Genomic DNA, 23,830 nt, shown 5'->3' on the forward strand with positions numbered 1-23,830 from the left:
TATCCATTTTTAACTGTATGTTGTATTGTTTTAACTCTCTCTGAGACCTTATGGTGAAGACTAGGTAAGAAATTAAATCAATCAATTAATTAATTTCCCCACCTTTTCTTAAAAGTATGTCATATGATTGTGACCCCAAACTTGAGAATTGGCTTCCATAGGAGATTTAATGAAATTATAATCTTCTAAACCTTTGAGCTCCGTTTCATGTTAATGTGTGCCTGGTAAGGTGGAATGATTTGCATAAGGAAATTTTCTAATGCCCTAGACTAGAGATGTAATTCTCTTGCTTATTTTACTTCATTTAGAAAACAAAGTTGGCGAAATGGCCAAGTTTTCCTTACATTGTGTTTGCTGTACTTGTACTTCCCACTTCCAGGACAAGTACTGCAAATACATTTCTCCATTTAAGAAACCCCTCTGCAATTATGACCTACACGTCAGCAAACCCTAAGTTTGGATTGTGAATCAAACTGATGCCAATCATACATGAAAAATGATTTGCAATGTTTGCTTACCATATGTGCCCCATTTCTAGGAAGTAGGATTTGAAGAGAGTAACCCCAAATATAATCTAAGATTTAGACTGCACCATTCTTGGCCATAAATCAAATGAATAGTTGGTGTTTTGTCAGTAGGTCTAATTTTTGTTTTAAATGGAGGGTCTGGGGAAGCTTGTACATGGGGACCATTGAGTCTCCATGGGGGCCATTAAGTCTCCAAAACAGAAACTTCTCAGGTGCCAATTGCAAAGTTATACTTAGAAAAACAAAAATTAGGTTCTTATAATTGCATATTACTGTTTGGTTTTTAAACAGTAATTTTTACACTTTGGAAAATTGTCAAGCTCTTTCTGATTCAGGCAAGTTTAATAACAGAATGTAAAGAAATTACTGGCATAGTATGATAGTGAGGTTTAACCAGACCCCAAATCCAGTTTACACATGGGCATTCTTGTTTTCTTTGCAGAAACAGTCAAGCCACATTTTCTCTCTCTTTGAAATGCAAACAGTATCTCTGTCTTAACTTTTTGTGAGTTGGTTCTCTTGGAGCTATGGGTTTGATGTATTTACGATGGGTGAGGAAAAAATCCAGCTATTACTGAGTTAAGACTGGAAACTGAAAGGTTGAAGTCATCCCTGTATTCAACTTTGGCTTCTTGGCAAGAATTCAGAGTGGGCAGGGTTTTTCCACAATGAGGTGATTATGGTTGAGTTTAAGGAAACACTTGAGGCTGTGAATCATTTATTCCTTCCCTCCTTACTCTAGAGGCGCCTGGGCTCAAACCATTTCCAGCCAAAGTTCTTAGCTCTGCCGAGTTGTTTGGACCAGGAAAATTTGGTGGGATGATCATATACTGTAGATGTCGTACGTTACATTGGAGAACATGTTAAAATTACAAGCGTGGATGTCTTTTAATTGGAGACCTTCCCATAGAAATAGTGCCTGTGGAGCAAGCCTGTTCAGCTTTTTATTTCAGGCAGTGCACAAGGGGAAATGTGCATTCTACAGTTAGAATGGTTCAATAAATTAAGGAACCAAATTTGCATGCTTCATATTCTGTTGCAAGTGGTATACACCTGTGTTTGCAGAAGCTAGAATTCTGCACTTTTTAATATTACGAATTGGAATATAGGGGGAGGCTAGCTACCGTGTTTCTCATATTATAAGACATGTCTTATATTTATTTTTTCCTCAAAAAAACACACTATGGCTTATTTTCAAGGGATGTCTTATTTTTTTCCTCCTCCTCCTGCCGCGGCCGGCATTGCTGCTGCACCTATCAGTGTGTCTTATTTTCGGGGTATGGCTTATATTCCTTGAATGCTTAAAAATCCTGCTATGGCTTATTTTATGGGTATGTCTTAAAATATGAGAAACAGGGTATTCAATAAGGAGACTGGGTTTTTTCACAAAGGGTGGTGGTTCATTCCTAGAGTTTCTGAGAAATTAAGTATTGTGCAGAAAAATCAAGTTTTCTTATAAGTCTTTATTTTGTTACACTGGCTCATAGTAGGCATTCTGTGTGTGTGTGTGTGTGTGTGTGTGTGTGTGTGTGTGTGTGTACGCGCTAAGAAAATGAGAGTATCAGGTGTCAAAAGGTATTTATTTCTAGTGTTGTGCCTGGAGCCCACAAAAATAGAACTCTTGCTGGAAGAATTTGTGTCTGATGCAATCAGTTGGCAAACATGTTGCTAAAAATACATGTACTGTAGTACGTAGTTAACAGAGAGCAGCTGAAAGAGGCTGGTAGTTGGGAGTCCTCGTGCTGCTTCCTTGATTCACAGAACTAGCAGTAGCCAATTCTTGTTTTCATCAGTATTAGCACTTCCCAATGTGTGTGTTCCTCTGATAAGCAGAGGTGACTAAAAGCATGCTGGCTATTTGAAGGGAGTTCTTGAACTGTCTGACAGGCAGACCAGGCAAGGCCTGCTGATAGTAGGGCCAAAAACCATTGCTATGTCCGAATTAAAGCTTGGAAGTTGCTTTTTTCTTCCCCTAAGTTGTACTGTGCAATGCTTTCCAGACCTGTGAATGATACCCTTGGTTCCCGACGCATTTCTTGGCCACTAACACACTGGTTTGTGCATACAGCAAGTTACAGCAACTACTGTACCGTATTTTCCCCCTCTATAAGATGCCCCCATGTATAAGATGCCCCCTATTTTGGGGGACTCTGATTTAAGAAAATGGGGGGAGATCTATCCGTGTATAAGATGCCCCCCTAATTTTGGTCATTATTTTTTAGGGGGGAAATCATGGAACAAATATGGTATGTAGGGCTGTGATTTTATTGGCTGATGGTTTGGAAATTATTTGAGCGAAATTAAGGCTGCTATATTTCTAAATTTCATAAATATATAGAACAGCACAATTTTATGTGATGTAAGTTCCCGTATACATAATGGGTTGTATCCAGCATAGCACTACATGAACAAAGTGCATTGGATGGACGGTGTTTAACTACCTCGTCTCATCAGTGCAAGGATTTCTGCTTGCGCAACAGAATGTTATGCCCCCTCCCACTATTCTAGGGTTTCCCCTAACACTCCTGAGCAGATTTGGCAAGGCCACAGGGCACACGAGGGGGAGGAGGCAGGGAAGTCTTATTATGCAAACAGAAATCCTTGTGCTGATGAGACAAGGTAGTTGAACGTTATGAGTGCATTTTGTTCTCTTACAGAGGTAAAGTAACAAAATAAAAAAAAAATCCTTCCAGTAGCACCTTAGAGACCAAGTAAGTTTGTCATTGGTATGAGCTTTCGTGTGCATTTCTTCAGATACTGTTCACTGAAACAGAAGTCACCAGACCCTTATATCTGGTGAGAGGGTGGGGAGGGGTATTACTCAGAAGGGTGTTGGGAATGGGAGAGGTAGAGTAAGTTTAGAGCTGATAAGGAAATGTGTTGCATACACTTCAGTTTCTTCCCCTGCTCCCCATGTCTTTTCACACGGGACTGACTCACAGCTTCCACATTGCCAGAAATGTTCTGTCTCTGTTAGGGGTAGGGGGATATGTGGCATATGTGAAACAAAGCATAAACGAAAAACTAGAAATTGGCTGGCAGTGCTCTTTATAGATTGATGTACTTAAGTGAAAAATACAGAAAAAATACAGGCTTTGCCTCTGCAAAGTCAGTTCAATCAAATTAGCTTTTCTAACTTGTATACAGTATATCCAAAGTGCATTAAGGTGGTGCGACAGCTGAGGGTTACATAGACTGTTTACTGTGAGCTGTAAGATGGCTGGTGCACACTTGTTTATGTATTGAGTGCCCAACAGAGCAGTTTTGCTTTCTGTAAGGGCTACTTAACTTCGCATTTGCAGCTTATCTTTGTTTTTGCAGCATGTGTAGAACTTCTTTTTCAGGAAAAATAGCCTGGCAAACTGAGGAGAGTGATAAGCTCCCCCTTGTTAGTTGAGAGTCTCCATCCCAAGTACATAGTGTGCTAATTCACTGGTTTTACACCATGAGCTGGCTCCTCATGATTTTAAGAGAAACTTGGACATTGTGCTTTGAAACCAAATTATGCATGCTGTTGTACAGCCTGTATCAGTTTAGGAAAAAAATAAGGCAGAGGAACAACTTTAATAGGCTTGCATCAGCGTACCTTCATCCTAGGTGCACAGTCATTTCATGGGTTGTTGTAAGTTATGAAGTTTCAAGATGATTGACTTGATGCTTCAGCCTCTAGGAATCTGTGAAGGTGAGTTCCTCCCCTTCTGCCTAACACACTGATGTGCTGGATGATCTAAATATACTGACTTTCAGGCTGTGTGATTATATATATCAGTCATAGATGAGAATGGCATATCTCATGTATGATGACCATCGCTTACTTTCTGTATTTAATCAGTAGAGCATTTATTTTCTCCCAATAGAGAGTGGTAGAAATTCTAACTGTAATCAACAAGTGAAAAATTAGTTCTCATTCTTGTTTAGAAACAAGTTATTTTAAGAGTTTTAGATTTTATTTGCCAGCTCCAAATCACTCATAGTAATTCCTTAATAATTCGATATTAGAATAGCTTTATAGGTGGACAAAACAACAAGACAGGCATGGAACCTGCTGTCACATGAGTGTACAGTATTGGCATGCAAAATATCCCAGGTTCACTTCCCAGCATCTCCAGGTATCGCTGGGCGAGATCTTACCAGAAATTGTGAAGAGCTGCTGCCAGTTAATGTAAGCGATCCTGAGCTATATGGACCAATGGTCTGACTTGGAATAAGACAGTTTCCTGTGGAAAGCTTGGGTTTTAGTCATCACGGGGCAAATGTGAGTTTTCACATAGATTAGTACTTCCTACACCTTACTCAGGCTGGTTCAGGTAGGCTAATCATCCAGGTAAATTGTACCTTGTTCCATTAAACTGTAGTTTTCATATTATGACTAAGCTTTTATAAGTGGTGGTTTCACAAAAGCAGGTTATTTTGATAGTTACAGCTATGCCACTCGCAATATAGCGGTGTGAATTGGTTTAAAGGAAGAAAGGACCAACCTACAGTATGTGGAAAGTTCAGCTCTCAGTATCACTCTTCCCTGTTGTTGTTTTTTTAAAGATTTACAAACATCTTACATTTTTTAATTAAGCCAGTTGATGCATTCCAGTCATTCACTGTGGAGGGCCATGTGTCATGAAGTCATGAAGTTCCATCTCTTCCTCCTTTTGCCACCACTTGCTCAGAAGAGCTTTATGGTTGCCCAAATATGGCAGCCAACTTAATGCCAGTGCCAGCATCTGGCTTACTTTTGGGAGGCAAGTTCCGAGCCCTCCACCATCCCCATCACTCTCCTCCCTCCACTGGCCTGGTCTTATTTATTTAAGGTGTTTCTATGCTGGTTTTCAGACAGACACAAAACAGTTTATATAAACATTATTACAATAATAATAACTATTTTTTTTTAAAAAAAACAACAACAACCAAATGCAAAAGGCAACTGTTTGTTTAGAAGAAGCTGTGACTGTAACTTCTTTTCTACTCTGCTGCAGAGTGAGTGGTTCTGCAAAGATTTCCTGGGTGACAGTTGGAGGAGAGAGGGGCCACCACTGGGAGCTGGACCTGGGCAGCTTACCAGACTGTGGGTTTCATCTCCACTCTCTTCAGAGCAAGATAATTCTTCATAGACCTTTATGTGCCATTTTCCCCATCGGTTGACAAGTTGCCATTGACTGGGCAACTTGAATTGTGTGTGTGTGGGGGGGGGTTACTCCACTTTTTGATAGTTAGGTAACATTTTTATTTTTGGTAAGCTGTCTGGAATATCAGAATACAGTAATACCTCGGGTTACGAACGCGATCCGTTCCGGATCGCAGTTCGTAAACCGAATGCGATGGGCAGCGCCATTTTGCGCATGCGCAGACCGCGCGCGGCGAAAACACTTCCGGGTCTGCGCAGTTTGTAACCCGAACTGTTCGCAAACCGAGGTGTTCGTAACCCGAGGTACGACTGTACACCTGTTTTTAAATAAAGCATAGTAGTAGTGTTTATATGGAGGGCTAGGCAGAAATCCATAGGTGTCTGGCTCCTCGATTTATTTATTTATTTTTAATGTCCACTTAGTAAACTGATCCTTTTTTCTGTTTTTTTTACTTGAGGCTGGCTCCTGGAGAAACAGAAATATTTTTCTAGCTGGCTTTGGACTCACAGAAAGGAGTGGGAAGGACTTTACTACTGGTTGCCTCAAGAAACCTCACATTGATCATTTGTTTTAGGATGGTGGGGATCTGGATGCAGTTTGAGCCTCCCCTAGGAACTGTGTGTACATGCATCTCTCTCTCTCTCTCTCTCTCTCTCTCTCTCTCTCTCTCTCCTTCCTCCTCCCCCCCCCCCCCCCCGCTTCAGTTTACTTTGAGAACTCTGACAGCATGTCAGAATGCTTCAGGTTGGGGACAAATTGGAGAGAATTGCAGTTGATTAGCATTTTTGTAGCCCTGGGTATCTGAACGGGACAGAACTGCAGTATTGGGTGCCTTAGCAGATTTGAGGATAAGAAGCAAGTTTTTCCTCTTTGTGGTATCAGCTGTAGGGTTTCAGGCAGGGTTGGGGAACCTGGCTGGGATGGATGGGAGTTGGGAGTCCACCAGCATCTGGAGGGTACAGGCTCCCTTTCTGGTGCAGGGCACGAAGGTATGCCAAAGGGGAAATTAGGATTGTTTGCCTGCTTGCAAAGGAGCTTGTTAGCTAGCCACATTATTTTACAATTTCAATCCAAGTTGATGGGCTTGTATTTTTTCTTACCCTCCAGGCCTCCTTTTGGATGACCAATGTGTATCTTCAGTGATGATGCCAGACACTAACCCAGCCATTCCCTGCCCATTCCAGTTGTTACAGACTCATATGACGCAAAAGCTGCAATTCAGGATCCAAAAAACATTGCTTTTAAAACTGTCTAGATGATTGTCGTTGCTTTGGTTGTGTTCTATGCAAGCAGGAGCCTTCTCCAAGGTTTACGGCTGACCCTTGAACAGCACATTCCCTGTTTGCTGCAAACCTTGGGGGCTAGCAGCATGGGCAACTCCTGTGTTTGTCGGGAAGACAGTGGGGTAGAAGACAATGCAGAATCCAGAAGTCGCCAGACAGAGAACAGCAGAGTGCCTGTATCGGACTCCAGGAGCCACCCGAGGGACCCAGTGAGGCCCCCCCGGCGGGGACGGGGGCCACATGAACCAAGAAGGAAAAAACATAATGTGGATGGATTAGTACTTGACACGCTAGCAGTAATTCGGACGTTGGTAGACAAGTAAGTACTTCCTGAAGAGAAATAATGCCATGGGTGTACCTTTCCTTCTCTTGTAAATTGCTGTGCTGCGATCTGTGGAGACTGCTCTAATGTCCCCCTCCAGTGGCATAAAAGTGGACAACTTTGTGTTGGAATTGGAAATGTCTACAGATGTTTCTGGAACAATCCATGAATAAGACAGTAGATTCCTCTTGGTTTCTCCTCGCAACACTTGCGCTTTTTGAATACCCCTCCAGCAGTTCATTTTGACATCCAAAGTTTGTTTCAGTGAAATTCAACTCGGTCCTGTAACCTTACACTGCCTGATTCCGTTGAGTGGCAGCCACTGCGATGCCTACACCAGTCGTGGGAGGAGAGCCAAATGGCAAACTGTCTTTATGTCATGTTGAGACTTCTGCAATTTCAACAGACTCAAAAGCAATATACAAGATGCTGCCTAAGGTCTTTGAAGGCCAGAGGTAGTTCTGCCACCTTTGATGGCAGAAGAAAGGTTTCCTCTGGGACGGAAGGTGACACCCTGATGGTGCTAGTAAGTGCTGTTGGGATTTGTTAACCAATTGGACTTCCTTAAACCAAATTCCCTTTGTGTGTTGGCAGTGGATTGTAAGATTGGGCAGTGCATGCTAGGGAGGCAGTTATTTAGGGAGGCTTTTCTCTGACCCCTTTCCCAACTCAGCAGTTGAAGATGTCTTCATGGAGAGGTGGGTGGCAGCAACTTGTGCTTGTCCCCTGTCTTTGAGTTGACATGCTTCTGCAGAAGCATGCATTGGAGTGGTCTGTTGGTCTGCCCCTTCCAAAACTCCAGATTGAAAGGAGTTTAAAGGAGTAATAGACATGAAGAGCAGTATAGAATTTTTATTTTTATTATTTTTATTATTCATAGATAATAAGGCTCCCAGTGGCTACCAGTCATGATGATACTTTCAGAATCAAATAAAGCCCAATTTTGCCCATTGCTTGGAATAACGGCAAGAAATGGCTGATTCCCTTATCCTGCTTGTGGACTTTCCATAAGCATATGGCTGAGCACTTTGGGGAAACAGGAATTGGCTTGGTCTGGTCCAGCAGGGCTGCTCCGGTGATCTATGTGCTGTGCCAATTCTTACAAATGTTTACATAATGGTTAATGATGAGTGGAAAGATTCTGAGTAGGGTGAAGCAATAAAGCCACTTTCAAAGAAGTGATGCCTGGGTGCATTCTCTGGTGGCACAGCTTGTGATGTTGGCTCTGGATATCCCTGTTGAACCATGAGCACATTGGGAGTGGTCGGGGACAGCGGGCTACAGACAGGCAAAGGAAGGAATATCCCAGGCAAGCAAAGTTTATGTGAGGAGGGAGAGAGAGATGATCACAGCCTTCCACTGGCAGAGGAGCTACTGCCACATATCATAGCAACAGCACCAACAAAATTGTCCTTAATGCTTCCTTTCCTGATTAAAATCGTCATTATCCGTTGTCAGTTTGAGTTATCTTTGTAGTATCTTAAACCTCAGCAAGGGTGTTGACAGTTTCCTTCCTGCTTTATTATCTGAGCTGCTGTCAAAAATGCTCTTTCATAACTCCTTAAATAATCACTTCATTCTTTGCTACCTGCCAGCTCCAAACGTCTGAGGCCCTTTTTGGCACAGACTGGAGCTTCTGTTTGTCCTAGGCCACAGTCTGAAGGCACTTTGTTGAAGCAAAGGGTCTGGGTCTGATTAGGGTCTGACTTCAAGACTGCCTGGGAATCCTTTGTGAACAGCCTTGCGTTTTGTGGTGGAGAGAAAGACTGGGTATTTATGTAATGCATAAACAGAAGCTTCTGGGCACAATGGAATGCATTTCCACCTCTCTTCTCAAGCATTATAATTTACTTGGATTGAACCTCAGCAGTTCAATGCTTCTTCTCCTATGCCACTTCTTTGAAGTTAATGACGTCTGTTCCCACCCGCCTTGTGCTGAGAACAAAATGAATGACTCTCCCACTTGCACAGAATACAACAGTGTGGGGCAGTGGGATGGGTTCAATTGCTTTCAGGACTATCTTGTTCAACCATTATTGGTTATAAACATTGTATTGTTTTAACTTGGGGGGGGGGGTGCTGACCTGAATAAACTAACAGACAGTTTTCTACTAAAAGAGTAGGCTATTTGGGGGGATTTTCTAGCAATCGTAAAAGTTCATTCTGCCTGGATCCTATTTTTCCTTTAAGGGGCTCAAAGTAGCATCCAGGGGTTATCAACTGGCCCAAGGCTACCCAGTGTGCTCAATGGCTGGGCAGGGGTTTGAACCCAGGTCTCTCTAGGCTAAGTCCCAAACTCTGTTTCTACTCCCTTACCTGGGCACTGGAAGGGGCATGTCTACTAACAAGTTACTAGGGAAAGCTACAAGTTACTCAGTAGAATTCTTAGCCAGTGGGAATTCAGTCCTGTGATAGAACATATTGCCAAACACAAATGGTCACATTATAGGTGAAAAATAGTTTTGTGATTCTTCTCCCCGCCCAGCTGAACACACACACACATACACACACACACACCAGGATTGGATCACAAGCGTTCTGTTGCTTCCTTCCATGCCCTCTGTCATTCAGCACTCCACAACATCCATTCCCTTTCATGCTATGTGTGTAGCAGCTGGCCTTGAGCCAGAGTGCAAGGTGCTCTGTCTTCTGTTCTGAATGGAGGACTCTGCTCCTCTTCCCTCTTGTTCCTTTAATTGTTTTGCCTTTTATATTTTAGACCTTGGGTGTGGACCTCTGTGTTTTTATACTTTTATAAAAGCACTTGGTATACTTTTAGGAATTGTGGCAATAATGAAAAGATTCTACAGTCATACCTCATGTTACGTCCGCTTCAGGATGCGTCTTTTCAGGATACGGATGGACCAAACCCGGAAGTCCCGGAATGGGTTACTTCTGGGTTCAGCACATGCACAGAAGCGCTAAAACGCTCTTTGCACATGCGCAGAAGTGCCAAATTACGTCACGCGCCTGCGCAGACGTGGCGCTTCAGGATGTGGCCTTTTCATGTTGCGAACGGGCCTCCGGAACGGATTCCATTCGCAACCAGAGGTACATTAATGAGAATTTGGATTATTGCAATATCCTCTGAGGCAGTGAGAGTGTGAGTGGATGCTCATCAAAGTTTCACAACAGCTGATTGTACTGGTTGCCAATTTATTTCCAGGCAAAAATCAGTGTGCTGATTATTACCTTTAAATACCTAAATGGTTTGGGCTCAGTCACTTTCCTTACCAACCTGCCTGCTCCATTAGATTTGCTGGGGAGGTGGTTGTTCTTCTTCCAAGGGTGGGTGAGATGCAGCTGGCTGGGATGTGGCTTTTTCTTCTTCTATGGATAACGGAATTCCCCATCTTGGGAGGTCCATTTGGCCTCTATACTTCCCACCACATGACCAAGAATGTTGTTCGTTCCAGTAGATGTTTGGCCTGCCAGGTTCTAGTTTTAATGACAAACCCCTTATCAGCTTTCTTGTTTGTTCTAATAGGCAGGGGAGTGCCTTTTGCTGGAAGGCTTCCAACCGTCTCTTAAATTAATGATACAAATGAAGGGTTTTGGCCATTGAACCCTGGGGTATGGTGCTGATTATGGGAATTGTCTAGAGAAGCCCTGTTGTGTGCCATAAGAGTTTTTGTATGCCAAGTCAGGGTCTTTGTTTTCATGTTCACTCTCTATGACTGCACAAAACTGTTGTGTTCCCCACATTGTATAAAGTTCTACTTCTGGTTTTTTGTAGGGCTGATAAACGTCCTTCAGGCACATCTGTACATGTAGATCCCTGGATTTCAGTCCCATGGTTCTGTACTTGATGATGTGACTGTGGCCTAGCAAACATTTTCTGCTACACCAGTATGGGGAAGTAGTGAAGAGAGAAGGTTCAAAGTCCCTATCAGCCACAGTTTGGCTCAGGGTTACCATGACAATCACTGGCTCTCGGCCTAACCTCCCTCACAAGGTTGTCAAGAAGATAAACAGGTGGCCGTGTATGCCCCTCTGAGTTCCTTAGAGGAAGGGTGGCATAAAAAACCTATTCAGTAAACAAATATGATTGTTATTCTTCATTATAGATACTGTATGAGACTATATCCAACCAGGTTCTACTCAGAATAGACTTATCAAATTTCATGGACCTAAATTAGTCATGTCCAGTCGTTTCATTGGTTCTACTCTGAATAAAATTAACATTGGATAGAAACCGTGAAACTTAGTTGGCTGTTAAACAATCGTGGACCTGCTGCATTGCTCTTCATTGTAAGCTGGTATGAGTGTGCCAACTTTGATAATGATTAACGTAACCTTTTTGTCTTGTGTTTTCTTCCAGTGATCAGGAACCTCCTTATTCAATGATGACTTTGCATGAAATGGCTGAAACAGGTAACTCCCTGCTCTTGTGTGGCACTCCAGTTGCAATCTACTAAGAAACCGTTTAGCTCTGTAAAGAAGCTTAAGAGTCGCACTGCATGTTTATTTCCAAGGGTTGAGGCAATTTTCCAGTGATTACCCAAATAATACTGCTACTTGACAATGAGCTTGGTAAAACTGTAATTAGTTTAATATGTGTACCTGTCTAATCTGGCTAAATTTATGAGGTATGCTGTTGCGAAATCAGCCTGCCAGCTGCCACGAGGCTCAAGCTAACAGGCTTATTTTGGTTTTACAGTGAGCTAGTAAACAGGCCTTGGAGTAACTAGGGGAATAGTTTGCTTTCAAATTAAAATGAAAATGTTAATTAAATACTGAGAAACCTTGCAGGAGAAGGGAGGAGTGTCCCCAAATGTGTGTTGATATCTCTAGACCAGTCTTCACCAACCTAGTGCCCTCCAGATATTTTGGGCTAAAGTTATTGTCATCCCCATTCAGCATACCAGGTGGGTGAAGTTGGCTCCGGACAACTATACCTTTTAAGCATTCTTGCCTCGAGCAACTATAGATGTCTGCATTCCCCGGTTTTAGAGCTGCTTAAAATACCACACCTGCTCATGCATCTGTGGTTTTAAGGAGCACAATTCCTAAAGATGTAACTGAAGACTTGAGAGTAGCTCTTTAGAACAGCTAGAGGCAGATCAATTTCATGTCTGATGCGGTGGATTTCCATGACACAAACAGTTTATCATCCTTTATTTTCCTTATAAAAAAATTATACCCCTTTAACGCTGAAAAGGACTCGAGATACATTTCCCCTCCTTTAAATTCAGTGTCCAAAGTCCAAGACTTTATTACATGTAATTCTTCTAAATTGGTGCTGTACTTAACATGTGGGAAACGAAAAAAAGCATCTAGACCAGGCATTCCCAAACTCCGGCCCTTCAGATGTTTTGGACTACAATTCCCATCTTCCCCAACACTGGTCTTGTTAGCTAGGGATCATGGAAGTTGTAGGCCAAAACATCTGGAGGGCCACAGTTTGGGGATGCCTGATCTAGACAGTAATGTCAATTGTGGCTCTGACGATGCCTTGCTCTGCAATGCAGCCTTTAGGCCTCAGTCACTTTGACTTTCCCCTGCCTTCCTTGGTGAGGTACTTGAAGAAAATGTCACTAACTGATCAATTAAAATGTTCCTCAAGAGCAGAAACTTGTGAGAGTTTAGATTTTCCTGTTTCATTAGCAAGTTATAGATGATCTTCTTTATACATACCATAAATGATAGGAAATACAACAGCCTATACACAAATTCCTCTCTGTGTCCTGCTGTTGGAGAAGGAGACTGCTGGGAACCAGTTTGGGAAAGGCAGTGTGTTACCTTTGTTGCATTGCATCTCCTGTGTGCCTTTCTTAAACTTAAGCCATAGTTTGAGAAGGAAGGGTGGCGTGTTTCTGATCTTTTGCCTCTTATAAAATAACTCTGGAGCTTGCTTTGCAAGAGATAATGTATTAGACCTCCACCCTACCTCACTAATCATTACCTATAAAAGCCAGTTCCTACATTCTGTTACAAATCACTGTTCATACCAAGGGATGGAGGTTTTGCAGAGATGGATCTGGTTCAGTCATTAGTGGCTCCCATTAACTTAGTGGGACATAGTAAAGGAACTTCAGAGAGGGGGCAAAATCTCACCTTATTTCTATTCTGTAGAAACTCATGGCATTGGTTGTGCATAAGCATCATGTTACAAAATGCAGCTGAATTCTTGACTTGCCTTCACTGAGAAGTGTTAATGCTCAGTGTTGGTATTATTATTATTATTATTATTATTATTATTATTATTATTATTATTATTTATTGTACTTATGAGTCATCACTAGGTATTGCAGTTGAGTAAGAAATATGCTTGTGTGAACTTGTCCTAACCTTAATCCCTGGAGCTATGAATATTTGACCTATCTCCAGGACCTGAGTTTGTCCTGCTATTGCAATCTAGATTAGCAGCTGCTTGTTAACTGTGATGTGTTGTTCAGATAAATTGTTAAAATGCTATTGAAATCATACTTGTGATTCATGTATGATTATTGTCTCCATCTATTGTTACCACTCTTAAGACAGTTGCCTCTGTTTTGTGATTGACAGATGAAGGCTGGCTGGAAGTTGTCCAGTCCTTAATTAGAGTTATTCCATTAGAAGATCCCCTGGGACCAGCTGTTATAACTTTGCTTTTGGATGAGTGTCCATTGCCAACGAAAGTAAGTAAAGTAAATGCATGTAGACTTGGTAACCTTATTAGAACAGCGTGTAGCATCCCCTACTGTCGAACTGATTCTGACCAAACTTTTTAACAATGCACCTCTTAAGAAACAATATTACAATGTGTCATTTTCACATCAACAATTTCCTGAACAAAAGTTTCAAAACACAACTGATTGCAGCTATATATCGTTTTACAATGAATTACTTTTTAAGAAGGAAGAAGTATTTCCTAACTTATTAAAAACCTGTGACTACTATTTTAGTGTCTTGATAATCCTTGCAGTTTTGTGGATGCGAGTTGCTGTTTTTCTAACAGAATCTGTTAAACAAGAGGTTTTGAACATGCAAAAATAGGGAGCCTATGTTTTTTCCAGTGGTTACAATTTTTAACTTCCTGAATCAACAAATAACTTAAATTTTAATTAGAGTATCGTGGAGATAATTGGAGTATCTTATGGTTCTGTCTGGAGCTGAGATAAAGAGAAGGGACTGTGTCTCTCAGTGTTCTACTATTCAGTAGCATTTTAACTTGTCTTGTTTAGGATGCATTGCAGAAGTTAACGGAAATATTAAGTTTAAGTGGAGCTGTTGCTTGCCAGGATGCCTGTCATCCTGCCAAACACCGGAACACAACAGCAGTACTGGGCTGTTTGGCAGAAAAACTTGCAGGTAAGGCGGCTTTTTAATGTTTTTATGTAACTGTGGGGGTTATTAACTTAGGCACCCTGCTTTGTTTTGCTCTAGATTCTCTCCTCCAGTCTCTCTGCTAAGGCCACAGGTGATCTGGTGTAAATACGTTGCGTGTAACTCTCATAATTATCAAGAGTACGCCCTCAATATCCTGGGGCAGTGCTTAGAACATTAACTCCCTGATTGAAATAAACGAGTCTTTAAAATGTTTTGTTCAGCTGCACCCAGGTACCCACAGCTGTGGTCTCCAGATCATCAGTGGTGCCCAGCAGGGTGTCTCCAATGTATTCCTCTACAGTAGGCAACATATTTTTTAAAAATAATGCTGGCAACTCCAGAAAGCAAAGGATTTCTCTTTGAAAGTAGTGTCAGGCTGTATTGTTTTGCTGGAATGCACACTTACTGTTATAGGGGGGGTGCAATACACCTCCTGCTCCTCCTCCGTTTGCATCCCCCTTACTAGGGGCAATAAATACAAGGGGGGTGTATATACTTTGTGTAGCAGGGTGTGGGAAGTGTCCAGTAGGAACAATACTTGGCTGTCACACCTAGAGAAAATTTGTGGACTCCTGCCTGCATCCAATATACAGCTGACTGCTGGAGGTTAATACTAACAACAAGGGGATGGACATTACCTTCATGGCACCTTGTGAACTTATCTGTGGAGTCTAGCTTTCTGAGATCCTTTTAAGCACAGTCCGATTGCATCTTACCCAAACCCTTGGAACTGCCCCTGTACAAGCACCCCTTGCCTTCTGGAGCCAGCACGCTGAGTAGGCTTTGCCAGCTATGGTTGAAATTGCACAAGTTACATGTGCATAAGATGCCAATGTTTTTTTTAAATACAGTAATATTGCTTTTCCTGCTTAATTTTTTTTAAAGAAAAGCTAAACTAAATATACTTGGTTTCTTTCTTGCACAATGCCTTCTGCCTATAGAGCACAAGATATCAGGGAGGACAGAGTTGTACATTAAACTCTTTGGAAGTGACTTTTTAAAAATGTAATGCAGCAGCTTCCATGCACGTGTTTCATTTTTAGTGTTCTTGCAGGCCCTGCAAGTGTAGGTTTACTCAGCCAAGGGATCTTGGAATACTTGCTGCAGAGCTTGGTGAGTATCACAGTTTAATCCTCCTCTATTGTTGTTCCTCTTTAAATGCTATGTCTCTTGTGTGTGACTATCAGAGGGATCAGGGTCTTGCATTTCATCCTGTTACGTTTTGGGAGGAAACAGCTCCCAACATGGGGTCAAGCGTTCATCATTGCTGCTGCTGCTGCTGCCACCACCATCCTCCTTTTTCAGTAGTGAGTGTGTGTTGAGGGGATCCATAGAAATGGGGAGGGGCATTGCTGAGAGGTAGAGCACATGCCTTGAATGCAGTAGCTCCCCAGGTTTATGGTTAGGTGGACCAATTATCAGAATTCACAAGGCAGCTTCAGAAGTTGTTCATGTGGCGACAGAGTCATGTGCTTACCTGCACATTTTTTCCTCTGGGCAAGCAGTGAAGAGTAATGTTCCCATCCCACCATTTGTGGCTGGTGGTGTGGATTTGCCCCTTTAGGAGCATTTATAAACTTATGGGCAACTTATTTATGTTTTTCAAGAAAAAAAGCAATGTACAGTCAATGTACTTGGGTTGCGTTAGTATTTTCAACTTAAGAACGCAGCGGACCCGGAAGTGTTTACTTCCAGATTTCACCGCGCATGCGCAAAAGCGTTCTGTGTGCTTTGCGCATGCGCAGAAATGCTCCACCGGGGCTTCGCGCATGCTCAAAAGCGTCGCTCTGGATGCATACTTTTCGGGGTGCAAACGTCACCCCAGAATGGATCAGGTACATATCCAGAGGTACCAGTGTATAAAAAGTCTTAAATTAAAACCAAAATTGTAAAATCGTTACATTGTTCTTTAGTACAATGGAAATTAATAGAAGAATAGAATTTAGAGGCCTCAATTTTGTCTGGAAAGCTTTGAAAGGTTAAAAGAAAGCTTTTTATAATGTGTTGATGGAAATGATAAGAGGTAGAGTATGTCCTCCCCTGCTAGACTTAATAGGTGGGAAGGAATTTCTTATAAATTTCATCCCCTCTGTGGCCCAGTTCAGATGCCACAGTCCTGTCCTCCAAGCCATGGTTTGGAAGATCAGCAACAGCTCCACTCTCCTCAAGTCTCTCACACTCATTTCTTGCTGTGCTTTGGCCTCTAGTTATAGTTTGTTCAGATTCCTAAATCAAACAGTCCATGATCAGCAGTAGCCTCCAAGCCACAGTTGCCAGATTTGAACATTACAGCAAACCACAGTTAGAGGAAGCCTGTAAATGAAGGAGGCGGTGTGTGGGAGTCAGTGGCTTGTTTTCCGATCCTCTGAGCTGAGCCGTGGATATTTCCCTAATCCAGAACAGCTTCCTTCTTCCTTCTGCATAGGACTTTGTGTTGGTGCTTGGGTCTCTAAAATAAGCCCTGTAATTAGACCATTCGTCTTATGACAAGACATGAATGTTTTAGCCTTGAAAGTGCAAAGTTCTTCCCTGTATTTGACAAATCGGCTAAAGTTTGATGTTTTCGGGGGATCAGTTTAAGGGAATACTGTATCCTTTAATTCTCTTGTTTATCTTAGGAGTTCCAGTCCCACCCAACCGTAATGCTTTTTGCACTAATAGCCCTGGAAAAGTTTGCACAAACAAGTAAGTGAGTTAGCTCAAAATCTATGGGAAAAACACAAGATGGCTCCTAGTAGTCTGTGTGGTGGACTCTTCCCCCCCCCCACACACACACACTTTGTTCATAAGCATGCATGTGGCACTGACAAGATGGCTTAGGCTTGCTCCAAGTGCTATGGAGTTCTTTATTGTGAACCTTCAGAGTTCTCCCTCCTCTGCTCTCAGGCTCCACCTGAGATTTGGAGGGTGTTCTTAGTTGCCTGGAAACAGCTGGGCAGTATGTCTGCTGCTGCAGCTTCCTCTAAAGAGAACACCAAATGACTGTGTGGTGTGGCAGGACTGCTTAGTTGTGCCTGTGGTTTTGCATGTCTGCGCATGGTGCTGCCTACAGTCCCAATATCCTGACAAAAGTTGCCTTGTTTTTAATGGAGGAACAGGCCCAAGTGATGCCCAACCAAGGGCGATCAAAACAAGTTTAGCCTTCAAACATAGAGTAGAGGTGGGGAGCCTCAGGCCTGGTGGCCAAATAACAGCCCTCCAAGCCTCTCTATGTAGCCCTTGGGCCTCTCCCCAGACCACACCCCCTTTCTCCAGCCCTGCTTTCCACCCTCCTTGAGTGCTTTTGCTTGCCTGGGATGCATCTTTGAACTGATAAAGCCTGGGTGGAGAATGGAGAAGGGTGTGAGTGTGTGTAGGATGTTGCCTCCTTGGGCTGAAAAAGTTACCCACCTCTGTCAGATAGCAAGGGTGTGGTGTTAGGAGGGCAGGGAAGAAGAAATGGTGTCTGCAGGGGCCCTCTTGGATGCTTGGAAAAGGTGCTTTGCTTAGCTAATCATCACATGGCCAGTGACGTAAGTTCCACTGACTGCTTAAATGTTGCCTGGTTCCTCTTTGAGAAAGGCAGAAGCGAAAACGAATGTTATTGCTTTTGGATACTTAGAAAACGATATGTTTAAGCATGAACAAGCTTTATTTCTGGTGAAGATTTTTTGACAATCATCACTTTGTGTTACCATTTTAGGTGAAAATAAAATGACCGTTTCTGAAACGTGCATCAGTGACCAGCTAGTCTTGTTAGAGAAATGGACAGATAATCCAGACTACTTAAAACGCCAAGTTGGATTCTGTGCCCAGTGGAGTTTAGACAATCTATGTAAGTAAGAATTTATCTGCGAGATGGGGGCGTCGCTGGTGACATGCTCTGCATTCAAAAATGCAATGTTTTATTTGGTATTTAAGCAAACTTTTACTGGTGCAATGTAGCTTTCAGAATCCGAAAGCGAAAACTTCCTTAATAAAACCAGCTGTGTTATGTGCATGTACTGCTGCTGAATTTGCGTCACTTAACCCAGAGGCAGGATAACTCAAAGGTGGAGGAAATTTGGGAAATGCCTTGGGGTAGCTGCCTAACCCTTTAGGGGGCCTTTGAACACTCAGAGAACTGATTCTGCCTGCACTTCACAGTGTAGCAGTTTTGTACGTTTCAGCCTTGAGGTCAGACAAGTCTGTCAGAGCAATTTTCACAGAGGGAGCTAAGTGAGGTGTACAATTATTATGGGTGTAACTTGTCATGACTTGCTGTGGAGAGTTTATGTCCCCAAGCAAACATCTGCCTTGCATTGTCCTCCTTCCAGCAGGAAGTGCACTGGTGAAAACTTTGTTTGTTGCCCAGACACTTTTTTAATCAGTTCAATTTAGCCATCCCTTTAGAAAAGTAGTGGGAGACTGTGGCCCACTTCACAAGTTGACCTGAATGTGCTGTTATGCAACTCACCTTAAGCGTGTGGGTGGAAGTTGCAGAGGCCACCGGGAGTGATATGGAAGCATCCACCAGACAGCAGTAACCACATTGCTGTGGGTAATATATGAAATAAATCCATGGTGATTATAGGCATCTTTGACAAGTGTAGCAAAAATTCCATTTAATGAATGAAGTATAGCGACAATTTAATTTATTATTTGTATAAATTTAGCTTTATTCTAACTGGTAAAGTATCTAATGTGTTCCCTGATTGGGAACTTCCTTCTCGGTCATATTCCAGACCATTTGATCAAATTGGTTAACTAACATTCTATAGTAAGAGTCGTATCAGGTGAGCAGATACATTTGATTGCTAGGTCCATGTTTTGCAATATTGGGACTTCTACCACAGTTACAACTTCTAAATATGTATCTTTTTACAGTTTTGAAAGAAGGCAGGCAGTTTACATACGAGAAAGTTGACTTGACCAACATAAATGCCATGCTGAATAGTAATGATGTCAGTGAATACCTTAAGATCTCACCACGTGGGTTGGAGGTAAGTTTTGGTGCTTAATTCCATCATATTTTTATGTCCTCTACACTTCCCCAAACAGTAAGAAGTTTCAGTAGTACTGTAGCACTATTTGGGTTTCATTTCCCTTTGGAAGAGAGGACACTAGAGACTTCACTCTCTTTGAGATAATATAAGCCGTAAGTCAATCCAAGCCATTTTTTATTTTATTTAATTTTTTTAATAAACCCAGCTGAAATAGCAGAAAGAGAGGAAGTTTAGCAAGAGGTTTTAATCAATAATTAATAAGGTTGTGAGATCAAAGGGGATACAGTAAGACTTACAAATCTTTAGAGACCAACTCAAGTTTGTTCTAGGTATAAGCTTTCGTGTGCATGCAAACGAAAGCTTATACCTAGAACAAACTGAGTTGGTCTCCAAGGTGCTACTGAACTATTTTATTTTATTTTAATTTTATATATTTCCACTGCGTCAGACCAACACGGCTACCTACCTGAACTTACAAATCCTGTTTCAGAATGTAACTATTGGTGATCCTGGTGAACTTATAAAAATGGACTACAAAGCTTGCATTCAGGATCTGGAATATACATATCACAACCCTGTATCACTTGCTGTCAGTTTGGGAAATAATTACTGGTTTGCATTATTTGCAAATATGCAAACAAAGCATAAGGGAGGGCAAGCAGGAGCCCCTCCTGCAAGGCAGCATTGGATTCCCAGAGAGTCATGTGCGTAGCACACGCAAGGCTCCACCTGACTTTGTAGCAGACTCCAGACATAAATTCTCAGCTGTCTGTGTTTGCAGAACAAAATGACAAAACAAAACAAAAGCAAGCCTTTTTCAGACCGCACCTGCAGGTCACTTAGTCTCACATCTTCACCCCTGCAGGTGAGTTACCTATTCAGTGTTAAATGTAGAATCGGTTTCTTCTGAAATATGAGCCTGTTGCCTCAAAATGGAGCTGAGAACTTACAAGGATTTAAATTCCTCCTGCTAGGGCCAGGTAGCTGCTGTCTTTTGGAAGGCAAGCATTTATTTATTTTTCTTTTGGTTTGTTCATTAGGCCCGATGTGATGCGTCGTCTTTTGAAAGCGTTCGATGTACTTTCTGTGTGGATTCTGGAGTTTGGTACTATGAAGTCACAGCCATTACTTCTGGGGTGATGCAGATAGGATGGGCTACCAAAGACAGCAAATTCCTCAATCATGTAAGTGCCACTTTCTGCCATAGGAACCTAGTCATTAAGTTGGGTCGGCCTTGGAGTCTCTTTTCTGGGTCCCTGTCACCTTTGGAAGAGACGCAGATGGGAGCCAGATAGAAGGCCTTCACTGGGGCACTAAACTTGTGGAACCAACCTGCTTGGAGAGGTTTACTTGGTTCCGACAGTGACATCTTTGCAGAAGCCATGTGAAGATTCTGGTTTTTCTTGCAACTTTTGGTTTAAATGGGCCCTCCAGAAGTTTTGGGCTGCAGCTCCCATCAGCCCCAGTCAGCACAGGTTGCAGTATACAATTACAGGGAGGGTGTTTCACTGAAGTAAAAATGTTGTACAGGGTTAGATGCAAATACCTCGATATAGTGGGGAGAGTTGGCGTTGCTGGAGAAGAAGGGTAGATGAGAGGCCCTCTTCACCTTCCCTAGCCGCACAACTGTACATTCAACTGTATTTTAGTTATCAATTATTGCACAGCACTTTGATGCCAAAATATGCACTGGTGTTTGGTGCAATGACTGGTGCAGATGGGATTTTCTTAACCTTAAGCAAGAGAGCCAGAATATCCCACCTGTTTGCATGCTCCCTCCTTTTCTCTCCTGCACAAATCCAGCATAAATTCAGTTGTAGCATAGCATTTGCACCAAATTCAGCTTTTGACTAGGTTTTAAAGGTGATTTTGCAATTTCAGAGAGTGTCAGGGAGCTATACACAACAAGGAAGCCATAGCCTGTGGTTCTTTCCCCTTCTGGAATTCACTCAGTGTATGATCTCGGGGTGAGAGAAGCCCTGAGTCTGTACCTGCAAGAGGGCATAAATATGCCCAGTGTAGTCCAACAGTGGACCACATATTCCAATCTGCATTCAGATCTCACCCTTGTTAAGAAAGAACATACAGTATTGATACCCCACATGTGCCCATAGCTATGCAAAATGGTTGAGAAGCTTTAAAAACAAGATTCTGACAAGGATTGTCATGTCTCAAGAAAAATAAATTCTGTATTCTTTCTTCCCTGAAGGAAGGTTACGGTATCGGGGACGATGAGTACTCCTGTGCATATGATGGCTGCCGGCAGCTGATCTGGTATAATGCCAGAAGTAAACCACATTCCCACCCGTGCTGGAAGGAAGGTACTCCATCCATCTTGTTGCAGTTGTTGCTGTTGTCTTCATTTGCTGGGAAATTGTTCTAGCACTCCCCAGAGGGGGAGCAAATGTTCCAGTTTAGTAGCCTAGAGTCCCTTCTACGCTGTCTCCTACCATTGTAGGTCACTGTAAGTGAAGAGTCATTTTCAGCCCGGGGGGCATGTTCCCTTCGCAGCAGCCTTCTGAGGGCCACATGCCATTGGTGGGTGAGGCCAGAAGCAAAAGTGCAGTAGGCTAACTTCTACACACACACACTTCTCTCTGTCGTCCATTCGGGCAGGCCATAGTCCCAAGGTTCACCAGGGTTCAAGGGCACATTCCAGCTAGGCAGAAACACTAGGAGAGCATGGAACAAAGCCAGTGAGGGCCATGGCCTAGGGAAAAGAAGGTATGGCTAGCACATGTGTGTGGCCTGCAAAGAGTCCCAAGAGACATGGAAGAGGGTCACATTTGGGCTTCCAAGGCCCTAGGTTCCTGTCTCCTGTTGATGTCAGATTGGAAAGGCTAGGCTGCACACTTTTTTCAGTCTTCACTACATGCAGGAATGGTTTTGTATGGGGGGGGGGAGACATTCAACTGTCCAGTTCCCCACCTATTACCTGAACTGGTACAACCTAGGGAAAGGCTTTTATTGTTGGACTCTGCTGAACTAGTTCTAAGTTGGGATCCTTCCATGCCATTGAAGGAGAAACAAGTGTAGCCAGGAAAGGAGCTTGACCAGGCTTCCTCAACCTCAGCCCTCCAGTTGTTTTGAGGCTACAATTCCCATCATCCTACTGGTCCTGCTAGCTAGGGATTGTGGGAGTTGTAGGCCAAAAACATCTGGAGGGCCGAGGTTGAGGAAGCCTGATCTTGACTGAAATTGAATTTTTGGACAATGGAGCAGATGGCCCAGGGATCCAAGGGGTCTCTTTCCCAGGTGATTCTTTCAGGACATGTCTGTACATCTGCTTCCTGTGCTTTTAGCCCAGTGCTTCAGCAGTAAACTAGAAGCACAGGAAGCCTTTCCCGGAAAAACCAAATGTCCCCTCTTCCTTCCCTCAGACCCCACCCCAGACACTCTTAGGTATTGCTGCTCTCACACTGCCAGTCATGCAAATTGCACATCCAGTATTGAGATCAACATGCTCTCAGGGGTAAAAACTGCAGGGGAGCAGCATGATATGTACATGTTGGTGTCTGCACTGCAAACTCAAGGCACAACTGCATTTTTCAGCGCATATTTGCAACAAGTTTACTTTTGTTTCTGATGTGCATCCAATCCCTGGGGTCAATGTTTTAATGTGCTTCTGTTCTCTTGATCTTCTCTGCATTATGTGGAATCTGCAGCATCAATTCATCCTGCATTTGGGTAAGGAGGAGCACAAAGTTTCCTTCCTCCAGGAGTCGGCCTCAAGAACCTACTTATTTTTTATTTCATAAAATGTTTACACCCCTTGATCATAAAAACAAAACAAAAACTCAAAGTAGTTTACAAAAAGGTTCTTAAAAAACCAATAACAATTCGCAACAATAGTTTAAAACTTACAAAAAGTTCAAATACTGATGTCTGCTTCTTTTCCCTCCAGTGTGAATTCTCCCCTCTGCAACTTTAACCATAGTTTAGAGTTACAGGTATTATAACCCTACTTGGTGCTAACCAGAGTTCCCCTCTTAACCAGGGTTTGAAGAAGGTTTACCAGCCCTGGTTAAGATTGAGCCTGGTTTTTGTTAACCATTGTTAAGGATAGTATAGATGAAACTGTAAACCATAGTTAAAGCTGATGAGGGAAGCGACATGGGATTCATGTGAGGGAGAAGCCTCTGTTCCCAAAGTTGGTTTTCAGTTTGCAAAACACAGTGTGCTGAAATCAGTGCTATATCCTCATCAGGTCTTTCAATACTTGTTGCAAGGTTTCAGGGTTGCAAACAGGATTAAAGATAACATAAAGGAGGAGAGGAGGCATTCAAACAGAGGTTGGGTGGCC

General features: G+C 42.6%; 1 protein-coding gene across 3 annotated transcripts in view; it reads left to right on the top strand.

Annotated features, from left to right (window-relative positions):
* RSPRY1 (ring finger and SPRY domain containing 1) overlaps window positions 1-23,830 on the top strand; it is a 37,348-nt gene that overhangs the window by 6,524 nt on the left and 6,994 nt on the right. For 2 of the 3 annotated variants that reach the window (XM_060275892.1, XM_035117527.2), the window contains 10 exons: window positions 6,755-7,249; window positions 11,574-11,626; window positions 13,760-13,872; window positions 14,419-14,545; window positions 15,618-15,676; window positions 17,182-17,248; window positions 18,246-18,377; window positions 19,409-19,524; window positions 20,568-20,711; window positions 21,737-21,848. In XM_060275892.1, coding sequence (XP_060131875.1) covers window positions 6,903-7,249; window positions 11,574-11,626; window positions 13,760-13,872; window positions 14,419-14,545; window positions 15,618-15,676; window positions 17,182-17,248; window positions 18,246-18,377; window positions 19,409-19,524; window positions 20,568-20,711; window positions 21,737-21,848 — 1,270 coding nt within the window. In that variant the 5' untranslated portion in view covers window positions 6,755-6,902. Of the gene's footprint in view, window positions 1-1,891; window positions 4,210-6,754; window positions 7,250-11,573; window positions 11,627-13,759; window positions 13,873-14,418; window positions 14,546-15,617; window positions 15,677-17,181; window positions 17,249-18,245; window positions 18,378-19,408; window positions 19,525-20,567; window positions 20,712-21,736; window positions 21,849-23,830 lie in introns of those variants that run through there. The other variant, XM_035117528.2, reaches the window with a different exon arrangement.

The sequence above is a fragment of the Zootoca vivipara genome, chromosome 6 (genome assembly GCF_963506605.1).
Source record: "Zootoca vivipara chromosome 6, rZooViv1.1, whole genome shotgun sequence".
Lineage (NCBI taxonomy): Eukaryota > Metazoa > Chordata > Lepidosauria > Squamata > Lacertidae > Zootoca > Zootoca vivipara.